Genomic DNA, 17,587 nt, shown 5'->3' with positions numbered 1-17,587 from the left:
GCTATCCCTTGTGACTCACTTGCTTCTGTACCAGTGACAAGTTCCTCTTCCTGGGGGTCAGGCTTCCACCTGCCTCTGCATCACCCCCAGGCCCCATCACCAAATCCTGGCTGTTCTTTCCCCTAAATATTACTGAAACCTGTCTCTCCACGGACACTGCCACTGGCCTCGCCTGAGCCACCATCGCCTCTTGTCAGGATTTCCGCAGGAACCTCCTGTTTTCCTACCTCTGTTCCTGTCTTCCAACAACTGATTCTCCACAAAGCAGTCAGAGCAATAATTTTTAAATGCAGATCTGATGGTGTCTTCCTCCTCCTTCAGCCCTTCAGTGGCTCTTAGGCTAACACTGGAGTCAGACTCAGCACACCAGGGCTCAGCTCTACCTGGTGCCTGCCGCCTCGGGGCGCATTTCCTACGTACACCTGCTCACACCAGGCTGGGCTTTTCAATTCCTAATTTGGTGAAGTCCCACTGTCTCTCAGGCCTCACTTCTTCAGAGTGGGCTTCGCTGACCGTTGGCACTTTTCACCCTGGCAATTAATGATGAATTGTGTGATTTCATATCTAGTGCTCGTTACCCACCTAGACTGAGTTCCTGGAGTCAGGGCCGAGCCTGCCTTGTTTAATCCTGCACGCTGTGCTGTCCTAGTGCCTGGTGCTAGGCCACCATGAGGCTAATAATAAATATCTATTTGAATATGTGAATAGTCGTAGCCCACACGTGCGTCTCTGCATCCTGAAGACTCTTCCTTCAGACAAAAACAAAAGGAAAAAACCTATCGTTGGAAACACTTAAATACCAATTCAAAGCCATCAATAGGTATGATTAACTATCATCCTGTACTATCCTAACTACAACTGATAATTGACTATTTTAAATAAGATCTTATAGATGAGAGAAATTACATAGGGACCAGCTAATAAGGGGTACCTTGATGGGTGCTTACACTTTGATAGGGTCCAGGGTAAGGCTAGAAACTCAATTTATTCTTCAACCAGTGATGTTCAGATTCTGGGACTCACCAGACTTCCGATGATGCACATTAATTTACAGTGTGTCACGTAATTGTCAGGCACCGCTGGTGTCTGTTCAGAAGCACATTTCTCTGCTGTGCAGCCCACATAGGAAGCTGGATTGTATTCCCAGGGTTGGGAGGCATGAAATCAAAGGTCAAGAGAGCATATGGCCTAAGTATTTGTACCAGGCCATGCTGGCTCTAAAAGAACTCTCTGAAATAAAATTGTCAGAAATCAACATTTTGAACAGTGCGTCATATATTGATTCCGTTTCTCTGTCCTCAGATGCTTTTTTCGTCTCTATATATTACTAAAGTAATCTTGTTCACGTCCTAAATCATTTGCTTTTGTTTTGTTAACTTGATTTCCCTGCAGTCCCTGACCCCACATTGAGGTTGCATGTGTTTTCCCCACAGCTCCAGTTCTAATGGCAGAAGCTGTACCAAATGGAGGCAATGTAACCTCACACAGCAAAGTTATGTTTAAACTAAGTAAAAGCCTCTCAAATATGAAATAGATTTTTAAGTGGTTAAGGTAGAGCTGATTAAGTAAACTGTCACTAACTGAAAACTAATTGACATTTTAAAGAAAGCAAAATAAACAGGAAACAAATTGCTTTTTAAAAAAAGTTTAAAAGTTGTGAAAGCACCCCCAGGGAGTATAAAAGCTAACCATTTGTAAACTAGTAGATGAAAAACATTTCTCTCTAACCAATTTGCTTTAGAATATTATTTAGAATATTTATTAAATCTAGAGATTAAAAATGAAAAGGAATAAAATAAAATTCATGAAAAAAAGTGCCAGACAAGCAAGTCACACTTAACTGCTCAAAAAAAAATTTTTTTAATTGTAACCTGAAAATACATCATAAATTCCAAAGCACTCATGAAAAGCTGTAAGACAGCTCTTGTGTATATAAAAATTATCTCCAAGCTTCAATTCATTCTCAAAAGGGGATTAATAGGGCTTCCCTGATGGCACAGTGGTTGAGAGTCTGCCTGCCGCTGCAGGGGACACGGGTTTGTGCCCCGGTCCAGGAAGATCCCACATGCCGTGGAGCGGCTGGGCCCGTGAGCCATGGCTGCTGTGCCTGCGCGTCCAGAGCCTGTGCTCTGCAACGGGAGAGGCCACAACAGTGAGAGGCCCGCATACCGCAAAAAAAAAAGGGGGGGGGATTAATAAAAGTTTAAATATGCATAAAAATTATAAAACTACGCTATCCATGGTACACAATATATGAGAAACTTTGTGACTAGAAATGTTTGTCTTTGACCTTGCATGCTGACACCCATCATCACTGTCCGGTATAGAATGGGATCACATTGTGGCAAATCAAGTAAAAATGCACTCTCCTAACTTTTGTTGCTGAAATATCACCATAAGTAACTCAAGAAAAAAGTAGGCTCTTCTTTATTCTAAGAAAAGAATATGTAAACTTCCTTTCAGTGCTGCCTTTCAGAGTTTGCAAAAGGTAAAAATTCAGTTCACTTACTACTGCAATTTCTTTTTACAGATGTGCCTCCAGAATATTAAAAAAAATTGCCAGAATTTGTTAAAGTGTTTAAAACCTTTTTAAAATTGAAGTATAGTTGATTTATAATATTGTGTTAGTTTCAGGTGTACAGCAAAGTGATTCAGTTATATATATGTGTTTTCAGATTATTTTCCATTACTGGTTATTACAAGATATTGAATATAGTTCCATGTGTTATATAGTAAATCCTTGATGCTAAAGTGCTTAAAATCTTTACACTAATGTTTAGATAAAGTCACTTTTGCAAAAGCCTTCTTTTTTTCTTCATTTTAGTGGACAGTTACCTGACCTGGCTTTGTACCATGCATTTTTGTTAAACCTCATTTTTATGTTCATATATGCATTTCTCTAACCAATACCATCTTGGTATGGCTTTATGATACTACCACCTAAGACTTTGAAAGCTTCCATACTTTTTACAATTGCAGGCATAAATTTATCTCAAATGTCAGAGGAAGTGAAGCCAAAGGCTAAATTCTGTAGAAACAGAACTCTCATGTCTGCAGTCCAGGCAATGATTTGGTCTCTCTGCTTGCCACAGGGCAATCTGTAGAAAAAGCAGAATTAAAGTGCCCTTTTAAACAGGGCTAGTTCATCTAAATCATTTTCCCAAAAGTCATTCTACAATCTGAGAAAGCTAGTACCTCATTAATCAAATGTTTAGTTGACGTTTACTATAGTAGGAATAGAGTGGGCTTAGTTGAGTCTTGGCAGGATCTGCAACAGGTGTGTCTGTGCTGTAATTCTGATTCAATTGTGGCCATCTGATTTAGCGAGTGCCAACCCCTCAGGGCCCAAATGAACTGCTTCCCTTCTCCCTGGGAGGCACACATTTTTGTTGGGTTATGTGGGCAAATGCAAAATGGGCTAAAGGCTTTGATCCTCCCTACATTTCGAGGCTTTTACTAAGGGCTTTCCACTCCCCTGTCAAGTACCCCTCAGGACAACATATTTTCTCACCTTCTAAGCATCGCCTGACTCATCCCTCTACTGCTCCAGCCACCTCTTTTCTAGCTTCTCACAACTCTGAGGAAAATGTCTTGAGGCCAAATCACTAGACCTTAAACCTGGAGAGCATGGAGTCTCTACTGCTACCCAAGAGCATCATAGATACTAAAGACCTTACTTTATTTTGTTGGTTGGTTGGTTGGTTGGTTGATGTTGATTGGAGGAGAAAGGTGGAAAGAAGCCAGAGAGGGCAGTTGTCCTGGTGATCAGCTCTCTTGAGCGTAGCTCCCATTAGGGACTGACTGCTCTGGACTTTACTCCCAAGATTAGGAAGGGAGTTCCAGGAGAACAATGAGGTAGGATCCCCATGACTTGATGCCACTGCCATGAGCATTTTTATGGTGGAGTGAGTGCCAAGGAACTGCCCTGACCTGACACTGCTTAATTTCCTGCAAATGTGTCTGACTTTATATGGTTGGAGTCAAAGTAGTGAGAGGGTTAAACTGTGCCTGGCGGTCTGTGTAACTTGTTTAAAATAATGGGCTAATTAAGGCTGAGAAAACTGAGAAAGTGATGAGGGGATATTCTGGAGATCAAAGAGGAAGAGCTGAACTTAGTTAAGGGTGGGATTGTTGTATTGCCAATGACAGTAATAAAATCCCTGTGTCCACCGTGGATTGAACATTTACACCTGGACTGCTGCTTTCTGATTGGGACGGGGACTCTAATAGCCTAACAGTCACACATGTTGTCACGTGTCTTTTGCCAAGAAGTCATTGTTTCTGTCTTCCTTCTCTGACTAGGTGTTAGACTGGATTGAAAACCACGGCGAGGCCTTTCTCAGCAAGCACACAGGGGTCGGGAAGTCTTTGCATCGAGCCCGGGCCCTGCAGAAGAGGCACGATGACTTTGAAGAGGTGGCTCAGGTGAGATGCTGTGTATGGTTGTATGCGTGTGTGGAGCGGTGAGGGAGACCAGGGCTGTGGCTTTGGTGTTTGGTGGGGCATGTTGGGTGGATAGCCCATGGCTTCTGGGCTGCCTTCCCGCCTGATGCAAGGAGACCCTTGTCTGCTCTAGGATCACTAGGTGAGTGGTAAGTTAGTATTTTGTCAACTGTAATCAGTTGCAGTAGAATGAGTAAGGCAGGGAAGGGGCAGCTGGGAAAGGTATCACTAAGGGATGGAGAGGTGGATGCTGCCAGAGTAGTGAGGGTGACAAAGCTAGAGTTTGCCACATCACGGCTTTAGCCAGGGCTGGCTCTGATTCCATTACATAGGCAGCCCTCAGTGGGGGAGTCCTGCTGGGCATTGTCCAGAGCCCCAACCTCACCCGGGGAGGTGACCAGCCCCAGACAGATGTGAGCTGTGGGTGTGAAAGGAGAGGGCCTGCCAAGAGCCAAAGGAATCTGCTGGCGGACAGAGAGGGTGAGAGGCCTGACAGAGCCAGAGAGACTGTGTCAGCAGCGACCTGAACCTGCGGAGGCAGGTAGATGAGACCCAACCTATGGGATAAAGAAAACCTCATAGAAAACCTCTGTGCACTGTTGGTTGGAATGTAAAATGGTACAGCCACTGTTAAAAACTGTATGGCAGGGCTTCCCTGGAGGCGCAGTGGTTGAGAGTCCGCCTGCCGATGCAGGGGACACGGGTTCATGCCCCGGTCCGGGAAGATCCCACATGCCACGGAGCGCCTGGGCCCATGAGCCATGGCCACTGAGCCTGCGTGTCCGGAGCCTGTGCTCCGCAACGGGAGAGGCCACAGCAGTGAGAGGCCCGCGTACCGCAAAAACAAAAACAAAAACAAAACAGTATGACAGTTCCTCAAAAAATTAAGCATAGAATTACCATATGATTCAGCAATCCCACTTCTGAGTATATACCCAAAAGAATTAAGAGCAAGGATGCGAAAAGATATTTGTACACCCATGTTCAAGCAGCATTTTTCATAGTAACCAAAAGGTGGAAGCAACCTAAGTGTCCATCGACAGATGAATAGATAAACCAAATATGGTATATACATATAATGGAATATTATTTGGTCTTAAAAAGTAAGGAAGTATGACACATGCTACAGCATGGATGAACCTTGAAGATACTATGCTATGTGAAATGTCAGTCACAAAAGGACAAATATCATATGAGTCCACTTATATGAAGTACCTAAAATAATCAAATTTATGGAGATAGAAGGTAGAAGGGTGGTTGCCAAGTGCTGATGGGGAGTTATTATTTAGTGGGTGCAGAGTTTCAGTTTTGCAAGGTAGAGAATTTTGGAGATGGATGGTGGTGATGGTTGCACAATAGGGTGACTCAGTGCCCCTGAACTTTTAAGTTTTCTGTTACGTTTATTTTACCATGACCACCAGTACCACCACCACAAGAACAAAAACCAGCCTCATAGCCACACAGGGATCTTTTACAGCATGAGCTGGACTATGCCAACATGATACAGACACAGGCCCAATGTGCCTCTGGTGGACAAGATGTATTACAGACCCAAAATATCTGGGTGCCCAGGCATTCTGGTGCCTGTCCAGTCTGTTAGGGGGCAAAGGATGGAAGAGGGTCATCCAGACTCCCTGCCTGCTGAGAGTGGGCATTGTGGTACCTGGGACCATCTGTTGGAATAGAGCCATCCCATAGCTTTGGTTCCCCTGCCTTCTGGCTGTCCTGTGGTTCAGCCCTCCTCACTTGGGGAGGACATCCCCAGAGCCACCCACCACCCTGATCCAGCCCACTCCTCCTTGCTCTTTTACTGCTGTGGCCTCATAGGCAATGCCAGCTGTGGTCACAGGCCCATGAGGGGGCTGTCGTTTTTGTGTGTTGTTACAACCAAACAAGCCTCGTGGCCTCCCCAACCTCAACCTCATTTCTCCCAGTTGCTCCTCCTCGCTGGTGCCTGATACGCCCTTCCCATGGGACAGTGCCTTTCAGTTAGTGCCAGAGACACATTAACTTAAATTAATACTAAAGAAAGAATGGACACATTTTTGAGAGCTTATGGGCCTACTAAGTGTTTTATCTCCCACCATCCCTGAACGATGGACAGTATCAGCCTTGTTTTATAGAAGATGACACTAAGGATCAGAAAGTCCTTCAGTGCCTTTGTCATCTAGCTTGTCAGTGGTTCTGTGGAGATTTCAACCCAGGTGTGAGTCCAGACTCGTGTTCTCACCCTAACCCCATGCTGTCCCTCCTTACTGAGGTGGAGGAATTGGGTGTAAAATTCATTACCAGTGTCCTCATGGACAGTACAGGGCAAAGAGCAAGAATGGGGTAGGGGAGGCTTCTCCTGTCACAGGCATTATTTTCCCTGGTCCTGCCAATGAGTCATCTTTTGATATAATCCACTTGTCTCTGCCTCTGCTTCCTGATAAGACTGTGTCTTTATGAGAGAGAAGAGAGAGTGTACCTTCCAAAAGGCTCCTGCTTTTAGGAGGTTTGCGGAGGATGCAGACCACAAAGGGAACACCTCAGTGAAGGGCCATGAGATCACTGCATCATTCTCCTGTAGATAGGCCTCTAGAGATGGGTCTCATAGTCTGGAAATGAATCCTGTCTTGTTCCCTCATCCCTATTCTGGGGAAGGGTGTGGGCAGTGGAGCTGCCTAGCATCCTGGAATTGGTAGTCCACATAGGAGAACCACCTCCAACCATAGCCAAGGCAGGTGAGTGGTCAGCAGCCACTTGCCTCAGCCCTGCTTTTTTCTGTGCAGTGTGACCATCACGCTCAGGTACTGAGAAAGGGGGCAACCGAGGCAGGAAAGGGCGCTCTTTTTCCTGCTTCTCTCCTCACTAGGTGAGGGCCACTGGGGGGAGAGAAGTGAATTTAGTCAGGAATTGGATAATTCTTGAGTTCGTCAGAGATCAGTGACACACAGTGAAAGAATTAGAAACCTGTTCCTGGTTGTTGTGGGCTGCTGCTTGTGAGATACGGTCAGGAAGGGCATCACACATAGGGTGAAGGAGGAGACTGGGGGCCGCTGGTCAGCAGCACTGCGCAGGGTCATGATTCCGTGAAGGAGCCTCTTTCAACTTTGTGATCGTATGATTCTTTGACCTGAGGCTGGTAGGACAAGGGAACTCTGAGCTCCCATTCTCTGCATTCAGATTTTAAAAATTGTCTTGAGTCAAAGTAGGAAGAGAGCTGTTTCATCTGTCACCACTGGACATGTGCCCTTCTTAAGGGAAGAGCAGAGAAATGGCTACCCGTGGGGAGGGGCCCAGGGGCAGCATAGAGGCCCTGAACGAACAGCTCTCCACTCTTGGGATAGTGGGGGCGCCTTTGATTCTCACCATTGGTTACTCTTTGGAGTAACGACATTTAAGGCAGTCGTTAAAATAAATACAGGGCTTCCCTGGTGGCGCAGTGGTTGAGAGTCTGCCTGCCGATGCAGGGGACACGGGTTCATGCCCCGGTCTGGGAGGATCCCACATGCCGTGGAGCAGCTGGGCCCGTGAGCCATGGCCGCTGAGCCTGCACGTCCGGAGCCTGTGCTCCGCAACAGTGAGAGGCCCGCGTACCACAAAAAAAAAAAACCAAAAAACAAAAAACAAATGATACCTGTGAAGAATGAATGTAGCAATTCATTATCTGTCATTAAACTTTAACTTAAATCTTGTGTTGATTAGCTCTTGAACACGTTTTAAATTCTTCAACTATCATTTGAAGGAAATGAATAAATATTTATGATCCTCCCTTCATCCTGCAGATGGCACTCTTTGAATAGCCTACCTAGAAGCCGAGCTGCGTGAGGAAAGGAGCCTCAGTCATGACAGCCTCACAGGCAGGTGGTGAGGGGCCAGGGCCAGGGGATGCACCAAGGGGCCGTCTCTACAGGTCTTTCTAGTCTAAGCTGCTGAGATTGTCCATGCTCAAATAGAAGAGCTGGGGACCAGTGGGAACCCCTGCTGCTCCAGATAGATACTTGACTCAAGTTGCCTATAAACTCATCAAATGGCTCAGGCCATAGCGTAAATCAGATTTAAAAAAAACACTTATTACTTATATATACATATATACATACATGTATATATATTATATATATATATATAGTGTGTGTGTGTGTGTGTTGCATGTTAGCTGTCATTGGGAGTATGAACAGGCATAGCGATGGAATTGCTACCCCTAAGAGCATAGCTTTCAGGGGATGGATGCATCCATATCTGCCCAAGAGGTAGAGTGGGCAGTGGTACTGACATTTTGTCCCTAGATATTTGCTGTGACTCAGTAGGGGAGTACTCAAGTGCCTGTGGTTTAGAGAGCAGCTGTGCCTGCTGTTAGTGGTCTGCTTTATGACCTCATTATCTGAAATGCCAGACTCTCTGTACGCTAGTTTAGTCAAAAGAGCAAGCATTTACATTCAAATATATATGATTTAAAATCTCAAAGCACCAAGTCACATTTAAGCAGCTAAGCATCAGTGTAACATTTTTGAAAGAACAGACCGTTCAAAGAAAGATTTAAAGAAATATAAAAACAGGGGCACAATTAAGTACTTCATTCAATAATCTCTAGTTAGTTATTTCTCTAGCTGACCCTTGCTTTTTCTTCAAACTTGAATAGAATACATTAAAAAAAAAAACCTCATTCTGAGCCTTGGGGACAAAATAGGCAAAAATGGAAGGGAAACATTTTAGTGGACCCATCAGTGACCTTGCCCATTAAAGATATTCAAAGTGTAATCAGCTAACCTACCAGAGTACTAAGGGTGACTAGAATAGGGTAATCCATAGAGATGGAAAGCCTCTGCCCACAGAGTTGGACAGTTCATTAAGTTTCCATGTCCCATCAAGCCTCTGTGTTGGGCACTGTGGAAAATGAAAGAGATGCACAGTTTCTGTCTTGAGGAACTCACAGTCTAATGAAAAACATGCAGCCAGAGTATTCTAAACCTCTAAGAAATCCCACAATAAGAGAGGAGACATAATCTTTACTCTTTTAGGGTTTTCAAGGAGTGCATCTAGTGAAACCAAGATAAACCCTTAGTTCATTTGGTGATCAAAAAAAAAACCACCTGCCTTGAGGTAGTATAGTGACCTTTAGAGTAAGTTCCATCTTTCTTTTCATGCCTGAGATGGTGGCCAAGTATAGCAGCTGCAAATGCAAGCAGAAGGGAGAGGGGGGAAAGATTAAACAGGTACTTTTCCACACTCCGGTTTCTTTTTTCACATTCTATTTTTTTAATATCTTTATTGGAGTATAATTGCTTTACAGTGGTGTGCTGGTTGCTGCTGTATAACAAAGTGAATCAGCTATACGTATACATACATCCCCATATCTCCTCCCTCCTGTGTCTTCTATCCTCCCCAGTTTCTTAGAGATGATGAAAGGTTCTTAGGCGGGATGAAAAAAGATAGAAAGAAAGCCAGGAAAATGCTGATAAATTAATGTCATGAAGTGGGCAAGTGGAAGAATGTGAAATGGCAGAGAAATGAAGGACAGTCTTACCCTTTGGATGTTGCCTGGCACTCTTCCCATTGGGGTGGACTCAGGACATTCCTTCCACAAAGCACTTAGGGAGAAGTTACTGGCATGAGCTGATGGGAGGGGTCTTGTGACCACTGTCAGGAAGAAGAAAGATATTTTATATGGTGGTTAATTCCCAAACAAGGGTTTTGAAGGTCACATTGTATACACTTGGTGTGGAAAATTGAGAAGGGGTCGGAGCCAATATCCAAGATATTATAGAAAGCCTGCCAAGAACTTCTTATCAAGACAATGAATTGTCCCCCCACTTTTGTTGCTTCCTGTGTGGAACAAATGGCAAACTCAGAAGAAACTGGGACTGTATTCCTAATGACTTTAAAGTTCTGGGTAGCACACTGAAAGATTCGAAAGCACAGGTGGTGTATTTATCTCTTGTTCCGTGTGATGGCAGTGACTATGGAAAAGAAGGGAGGCTGAGAAACAAATGGCTACTTGTGTAGACGGTGTTTTAAAAAGTCTTCTGGACTATATCCTACGGAGCCAGGGTGATATACTTCTGGCAAGGGACACAGTGCATCTTGTAAAGATTGGGAAGGATGTGCTTTGGCAGAAAGCCTTGTTGATCTGTCTAGAAGGATTTAAGCAAATTTTGAAGTAGAAGGAGAAAATTACCCCAGTAAAGCCAAAAGCAGACATGTGAGGCCCACGGGTGACACAGAAAGAAACATCTTCTGAAGGAAATGCCCTTAGGTCAACTTAGGTTAAAGAAAAATACCAAGAATACAGATTGCAAACAATATTTATAGCCTTATCTATATATCAACAAAAGGCATGTGTAACAAGTAAGGTACTTAAACTTTAACACAAGAAGATAAATATAAATATTCCTGAGATTTTAGGGTATTGAGCTCGTAAGTAAAAAATGGCAATTGAAGAAGATTGTCTGTTTAAAGGACTCGTTTAATGAGAGGGGTGAGGATATATAAGAAGGGTTCTCATCTATATGAGATCTACAAACCTGAGGGTAGTAAACAATATGGAGACATAATAGAGATTAAAGGAAAGCAAACAAAAAGCCATGATTGTGACTGGAGAGGACCATAATATCCTCCATCAAATGGAGGATATGGGAAATTCTGATATAATTTCAGTTCTGGTTCAGGGAAAACTATGGTGGTTATGAGAGCCCTCAAATTTCCTGGCATCTCCTGTAAATTCTGTGACACCATAAATAAAACATCAATAAGTTGATGAGAGCAAAGTGTTCTACAATGTAGAGAGCGGATCATTGTAGAAAAGCTCAAAAGAGTATAGATTATGTCTAGACTCTCTCTCGAACCTTGACTTTTAGATAAAAGGGTTTAGACATTGCTCTTAGAACAAAGGAGAATAGTAAAGACCTTTGAGTGATGATGCAAATTAAAATATAATCTCTAAACCAGAGAAATAAGGATTTCTCTATATACTGTTTAGATCACATATAGAATACTGTGTCTAATTCTAGAAAATATATTTTCAAGAGGATATTGACAAACTATGCTGTAATCGTTGGAAGGCTGCCAAGTTAGTGAAGTTGAAGTAACTGGATATGTCCAATTCTGAGTAAATAATTTTTTTTAGGGAAGGGGAGGTGGGTTTGATAGTTGAAAGGTTCCTATGGAAGAGATAGGGTGGAAGGTATAGTGAAGCTAATTTTAGCTTAATTCATGTATCATTTCTAATACATGGTTGCTTTTTTTTGTTTTGTTTTGTTTTTTGGGGTTTTTTTTTTTTTTTGCGGTACGCGGGCCTCTCACTGTTGTGGCCTCTCCCCTTGCAGAGCACAGGCTCCGGACACGCAGGCTCAGCGGCCATGGCTCACGGGCCTAGCCGCTCCGCGGCATGTGGGATCTTCCCAGACCAGGGCACGAACCCATGTCCCCTGCATCGTCAGGCGGATTCTCAACCACTGCGCCACCAGGGAAGCCCATGGTTGCTTTTTTATGAGCTGTCCAAAACCAGAATGAAATATCTTGTGATGTAGTGTGCTTCTCATCATGGGAGGTTTTCCAGCAGAGGCAACCCTTTTTTCCCTAGGATATGTAAAAAGCTAAAAACAAACAAATAAATAAAAAGAAACCAAGACTACCTTTTCTGGACCCTGTTTCTCCTCCCCTTGAAAGCCCAAGTTCTTGAGAGAACAGTTTGTATTTGCATCTGCCCTTACTTCCTTACCTCCTAGATGCCCTTTGACGTCTGCCATTGGGCTTCTATTCTCTCTGGCCAACAGAGGTTAATCTTACCAAAGTCTCCACCTGAATGTTTCTTTTTGTTTGTTAAATCCAAAGGATACTTTTCAGATACTAATTGGTCTTCCTGAAGCATTTGACCCTGTCAACCACTTCCTCCTTTTTAAATTCACTTGTCCTCCGCCTGCCACGACACCTGGCTCTCTTGGTTTCTTTATGTCTTTCTGACTGGTCCTTCTTAGACTCTTCTCCTTTTTCCCCAGGATTTGTTCCCCAGACCTTCTCTTCTCATTTTATGATTTTATACTCTTTCCCACCCTCAACTTCCCCCCTACTCTGATGGCTTCCAAATCTGTGTCTCATCTCTGATCTTACCCCTGTGCTTCCTGTTCAAAAACACACTGGCTTTCTGGACACTTCCACTTTGACTTTTCAGAGGGTTCTCAAACCCAATGTGTCCAAAATGTATTTGATCATCTCCTGCCCCTTCCAGGTGTGCTCTTCCCCCTGTATTCCCCGTGCTGGTGAAGAGCACCAACCACCTGCTTGAGCCAGAAACTTGGGAGTCATTCTTAACTCTCACCCCTCATGAGCCCTTCACAAAGTCCTACTGATTCTATGTCTTTAATATGTCCCCTTCCCCCCATCTTCATTGCCACTGCCCTAGAGCAGAGTCTCATTATCTCTTGATTGGAGTATTGCAATATCCTCCTGTTTTCCCTGACTCTAGTCATGGTCTCCTTAAATCCATGCCCAAATTGCTACCAGAGTGGTTTTCCTAAAATGCACATCTCATCATGCGACTCCATTTGTTATGGAACTCATAGGTGTTGCCCCATTGGGATAAAGGTCCAACTCTTGATATTATAAACCTTTAATGACCTGGCTGCTGACTTCTCTGGTTTTACCTTTTATCCCTCCTGTGCTCCCTCTAGTCCTGTCTCCCAGAGTTTACCTGAACATGTCATGCGCTCAAGCCTCAGTGCTGTCTCCTCTTTAATCCTTCCCAGGTCTGTAACTTTGACTACCCCAACCAACTTCTGTGCATCTTTGAACACTCATCTCAAGTATCGCCTCTTCAGGAAGCCTTCAGGGGCCTCCGTGGCTTGGATTGGATACCCCTTTTCTAAGGCATCCACTTTTTCTGGTCACATCCCTATCATGGTAGTTATCCTGCAGTGTCATAATCAATTTTATGATGGCCTCACTCCCCAGCTATGACCTTCCTTAGAGCAGAAATTTTATTTTATTAGCCTTTTGATCCCAATGCCTAGCATGGTGAGCCTAACATGCAATTGGTGCTTGAAAAATAAAGGAATGAATGGTATTCATTCCTTTGTTGGGGGGATATCAGGCCAGGTGATGTCTAAGGTCCTTTCCAACTCTAAGAATGACAAATGGAAGAGAGGTAGATTAGATGAATATTCATAACAACGCAGGCCCCAGGAACATATAACCTGGGACCTAACCGAGAGCCATCTTCATAGAATTAGTAGGATTGCCCTCAGCTGGAGTTAGCATGGACAGCCCCAGTCCAGGATCTGGCACTTGGGAAGAAGCATCTTTGGAGCCAAATTTTGAGTGAGTTCTTTGGACTCTTCCATATTTTTTTAACAAAAAAAAACAAAAACAAAGAAAACTAAAACATTGTTTCAGATGAAATTATTTCCTGTGAATTGGTTTCATAGGAAACCAATGTTGACAACAGGGCATGGTAATCCTTACTCAGTTCATTTCCCCAGCCTCACTAAGTTTCCATGATTTAACGGCTGAGATAGTTATCATCACACTGTGCCTGACTGCTAGGGAGGCTTTAACCCTCTCCCTCTGTTAGTTGAAATGTGACGAAGTTCTTTTTCCCTTTCAAAAACTCTCCCGTGTTGGAAATGAATAAGATTTGTTCTTTTCAAGGGTATCTTAAAGGCAACAACAAAAGAAAAGGTAAATTAGACAAAAGAAGTATACCGATTTTATGTTAAGTATACTGATTTCAGTCCAAGACAACTCTAGTCATACTTTTTATTCAGTCTGTCGTGTTCACTGATAGACATGTTTTCCTTCTCCCTGTTGAGGAGATCCTAATAACAACAACAGTAATGATAATAACAATAACACTTACTAAGGACTTTCTATGTGCCAGGCACTGTTGGCTTCATTCTCATAACATCCCATGAGTTAGGTATTGATATTCCCACTTACAGATAAGGAGTCGGAGGCAAAGAGGTGAAATAATAGCTCAAGTTGGCAAAGCTAGTAAGGGATGGAACTGGGATTCAAACCCAGTAGTCTGGCTCCAGAGCCCAGGCTCTCAACTCCTTTGCCACAGAGTCTCTTGATCCACAAAAGCTTTGGATGTCTCTGGGATTGGGCCTGGCAGTGTCCTCAGTTTCACTCCAGACCCAGTTCCTAATCCTCTTTCTATGTGTGGATCCAGGTAGCCCCTCAGACAACCATGTGTTAGCACTGTGGCCACAGGACTGCTGAGTGACAGTCTTTCCCTTCTTGTGCCTAATAATTCCCTTGGACTCCAGGGTCACCTTCATGACCCTCTATGGCATCTTCTTCATCTAAAAGCTCTGTGTGACCTCAGGGCTCTGGGAATCCTATGACTGCCTCTCATCTTTCTCTACCCATCCTCTGCCTTATCTGAAACATGTGTACCCACTATTGGTGACAGCTGGCTCTGTTCTCTGCTGGCGCTTGTCCTGTTTAACAATTAACTTGGCCAGTATCTAGCCTGAGTCTTCATTTCCATTTTCTAGCACAAAGTGGACTATACTTGGCCCAGCCCAGAATATTATTTTGTCTTTCTCTTTTTTTTTTTGAAATTAATTTATTTATTTTTGGCTGCATTGGGTCTTGGTTGCTGCACATGGGCCTTGGTTGCTGCACATGGGCTTTCTCTAGTTGCGGTGAGCAGGGGCTACTCTTCGTTGCGGTGCGCGGGCTTCTCATTGCGGTGGCTTCTCTTGTTGCGGAGCACGGCCTCTAGGCGCACGGGCTTCAGTAGTTGTGGCTCACGGGCTCTAGAGCGTGGGCTCAGTAGTTGTGGCACACGGGCTTAGTTGCTCCGCGGCATGTGGGATCTTCCCAGACCAGGGATCGAATATGTGTCCCCTGCATTGGCAGGCGGATTCTTAACCACTGCGCCACCAGGGAAGTCCTATTTTGTCTCTTTCTTCTTACCTTTTGCTAAGGTCAGGCCATCATTAATGAAACTTCCTTGTTTCCAGAACACATCTCCCTTGATAGCTTCCCAAGCCTGTTTGAGACACCCCTCTCAGTCCCAATTTCCCTCTATTTGGACATACGATATCGTGAAGAAAAGTGTAGCATTTGCAGTCAATCTGTTCTTTCCTTTCGTTGGCCTTGGGCCCAGGGACAGTCAGTTTCCCTGAGCCTCAGTATCCTCTCTAAAATAGAGATGGTGACACCTCCCCCACAGAGTGATGTGAGGGTTATGTGCCTAATAGAGAATTTGTTTCATGGGAGGTGCCTGGTGAATGGCGGCCTCAGTGGCAGTAGTGGTGACCATGGGAGTGGTGGTGATGGGATACCTCTAAGCCTCACTCCCTCCCAGGATAGGTTATCAAGTACCATGCTGTCATCTCTCAAGCCTCAGCATGGTGTGGTCTCTGCCTAACTATGTTGGAAAGAGTAGGCTCGTCCTTTGAGATGGGCCAGGTGCCAAGCGGAAAGACCAGCTACAGGAACTAAGCTTGGCCCTCGGGTTCAGCGTGCGGAAGAGGGTTCCATCCAATTTGACCAGTCAGAACCAAGGAAAGGCAATAGAGTAATGGTGCCTCCTGCCTTGGAGTGGTAGGTAGGGGATACCCACTACTGGGCATCCAAGAGCCAATGTATTCACAGATGCAAGGAAAAGGATCAGTGGTTTACATTGAGAAGACTCTTAACAGATAGCAGACTTCAGTTCCTGGGCTGCAAATCAGAGGCAGAGTTCCAGGTAAGGAAGGGATAGGGATAAAAGTCTAATTATCAAATGTGGGCACCAGGGCAGGGCTGCATTAGCTGCCAGTGGGACCTGATATGAAGGACTAATCTGTTGGTAAGACGTGTGATTCCATTTCTGTCATGAGACTGAAGCTGAACCTGCCATAAGGCCTCAGGAAAGGGGAAGGAAGGGGAGAGAGTCTGGGCACTGAGTGAGAGCAGTCTCCCTTCCAAAGGATTCTCTGATTCAGTGGGCCTGCTCACAGGGGTCCCAAGAATGTGGCCACTAGTTTCACAAGGTGTCAACATATTTACCTTGCACAATGAGAATAACACACCGGTGGGAAGAATAAAGTTGCTGACTCTCAGAGAGCACTGACATGGTTTAGACGTGGTTTAGAAAGGAAACAAGGAAAGCTGTTCCAGAGGAAAGCTTCCTCATCTGAAAGCAAACCATGTATTACCATGTCTTCCAGTAATTAATTTCAACACAGGTCAACCTGCCCAGATTAAGAGAAACCAAATTGACTTCCTTTCTCTTCCATCTTCCTTTCATTTCTGTGACACTGTGCCCGCAGGGTGGGCCCCTGGAAGCCAGCACTGTCTAGCTGAAAGTAAGAGGGAGCAAGTGATGGATTTGCATATGGGGGGAATGTATGCAAATTCCACAATGAAAATATTTCTCCTGGATAAAAACATTTTGAAAAGTATTTGCAAGGTTTTAAACCTGTGCTGTAAACATGTAAGAATGATAATAACTGCCATTTATTGAATACATATCTTTATAAGAAATAACTCATTTAATCCTTGAAACAACTCTGTGGAGAAGATTTTAATATTATCCTCAACTTCCAGATGAAAAATCAGGCCTAGAGAGTATCATTCAAGTGTAGGATGCAAGCTTTGAACCCAGTCTGACCCCAGAGCCCATGCTTCTAACTCACGTACCTTCAGAGTAATGGGGAAAACTGAGCTTATTCAACTCTCTTTTTGATTTTTTTTTTCCAAATGAAGTTTCTATTTTATTTTTATTTTTAAAAAAGTTCTAATTACAAAACTACACATTTTCATTATATATGTGCAGATGAGCCAAAAAGGAACAAAAATAATCCACCCACTCAGTTGTCTGTCTTAACATTTGCTAATACTTTGGTGTTTATTCTTCCAGATATTTCTTTATTTATATGTATATGTATGTTGGTTGCCAACTTTTCTCACTTAATGATATATCCATGGTAATAGATATATATCTGCAGTGGTTTTTGTTTTTGTTTTGTTTTATTTTTTGCTGGTGAAATAGTAAGACTTTTTACTCTTTCCCAGATTCTAGTAACTTATAATTATAGGCTGTTAAAAGCAGGTACAGTTACAAGTGGGTAAAGAGAAGCAAAATAAGCATTGAAAACAGAGGGCTGGGTTTAAGCCAAGCATTCAGAATCTTTTCCCAAGAGAAAGCTTCAGAGAATGGCAACTTACAAGT

General features: G+C 43.8%; 1 protein-coding gene across 5 annotated transcripts in view; it reads left to right on the top strand.

Moving 5' to 3' along the window:
• The window catches only part of LOC308618179 (kalirin), a 467,155-nt gene that overhangs the window by 299,976 nt on the left and 149,592 nt on the right, over positions 1 to 17,587 (top strand). For all 5 annotated transcript variants that reach the window (XM_081235674.1, XM_081235672.1, XM_081235671.1 and 2 more), the window contains exon 10: positions 4,303 to 4,425. In XM_081235674.1, coding sequence (XP_081091800.1) covers positions 4,303 to 4,425 — 123 coding nt within the window. The remainder of the gene's footprint in view (positions 1 to 4,302; positions 4,426 to 17,587) is intronic.

The sequence above is a fragment of the Mesoplodon bidens genome, assembly GCF_964165515.1.
Source record: "Mesoplodon bidens genome assembly, chromosome: 5".
NCBI lineage: Eukaryota > Metazoa > Chordata > Mammalia > Artiodactyla > Ziphiidae > Mesoplodon > Mesoplodon bidens.
Note: the sequence above shows the minus strand (reverse complement) of the source record. Positions and strands in the feature narration are given on the sequence as shown.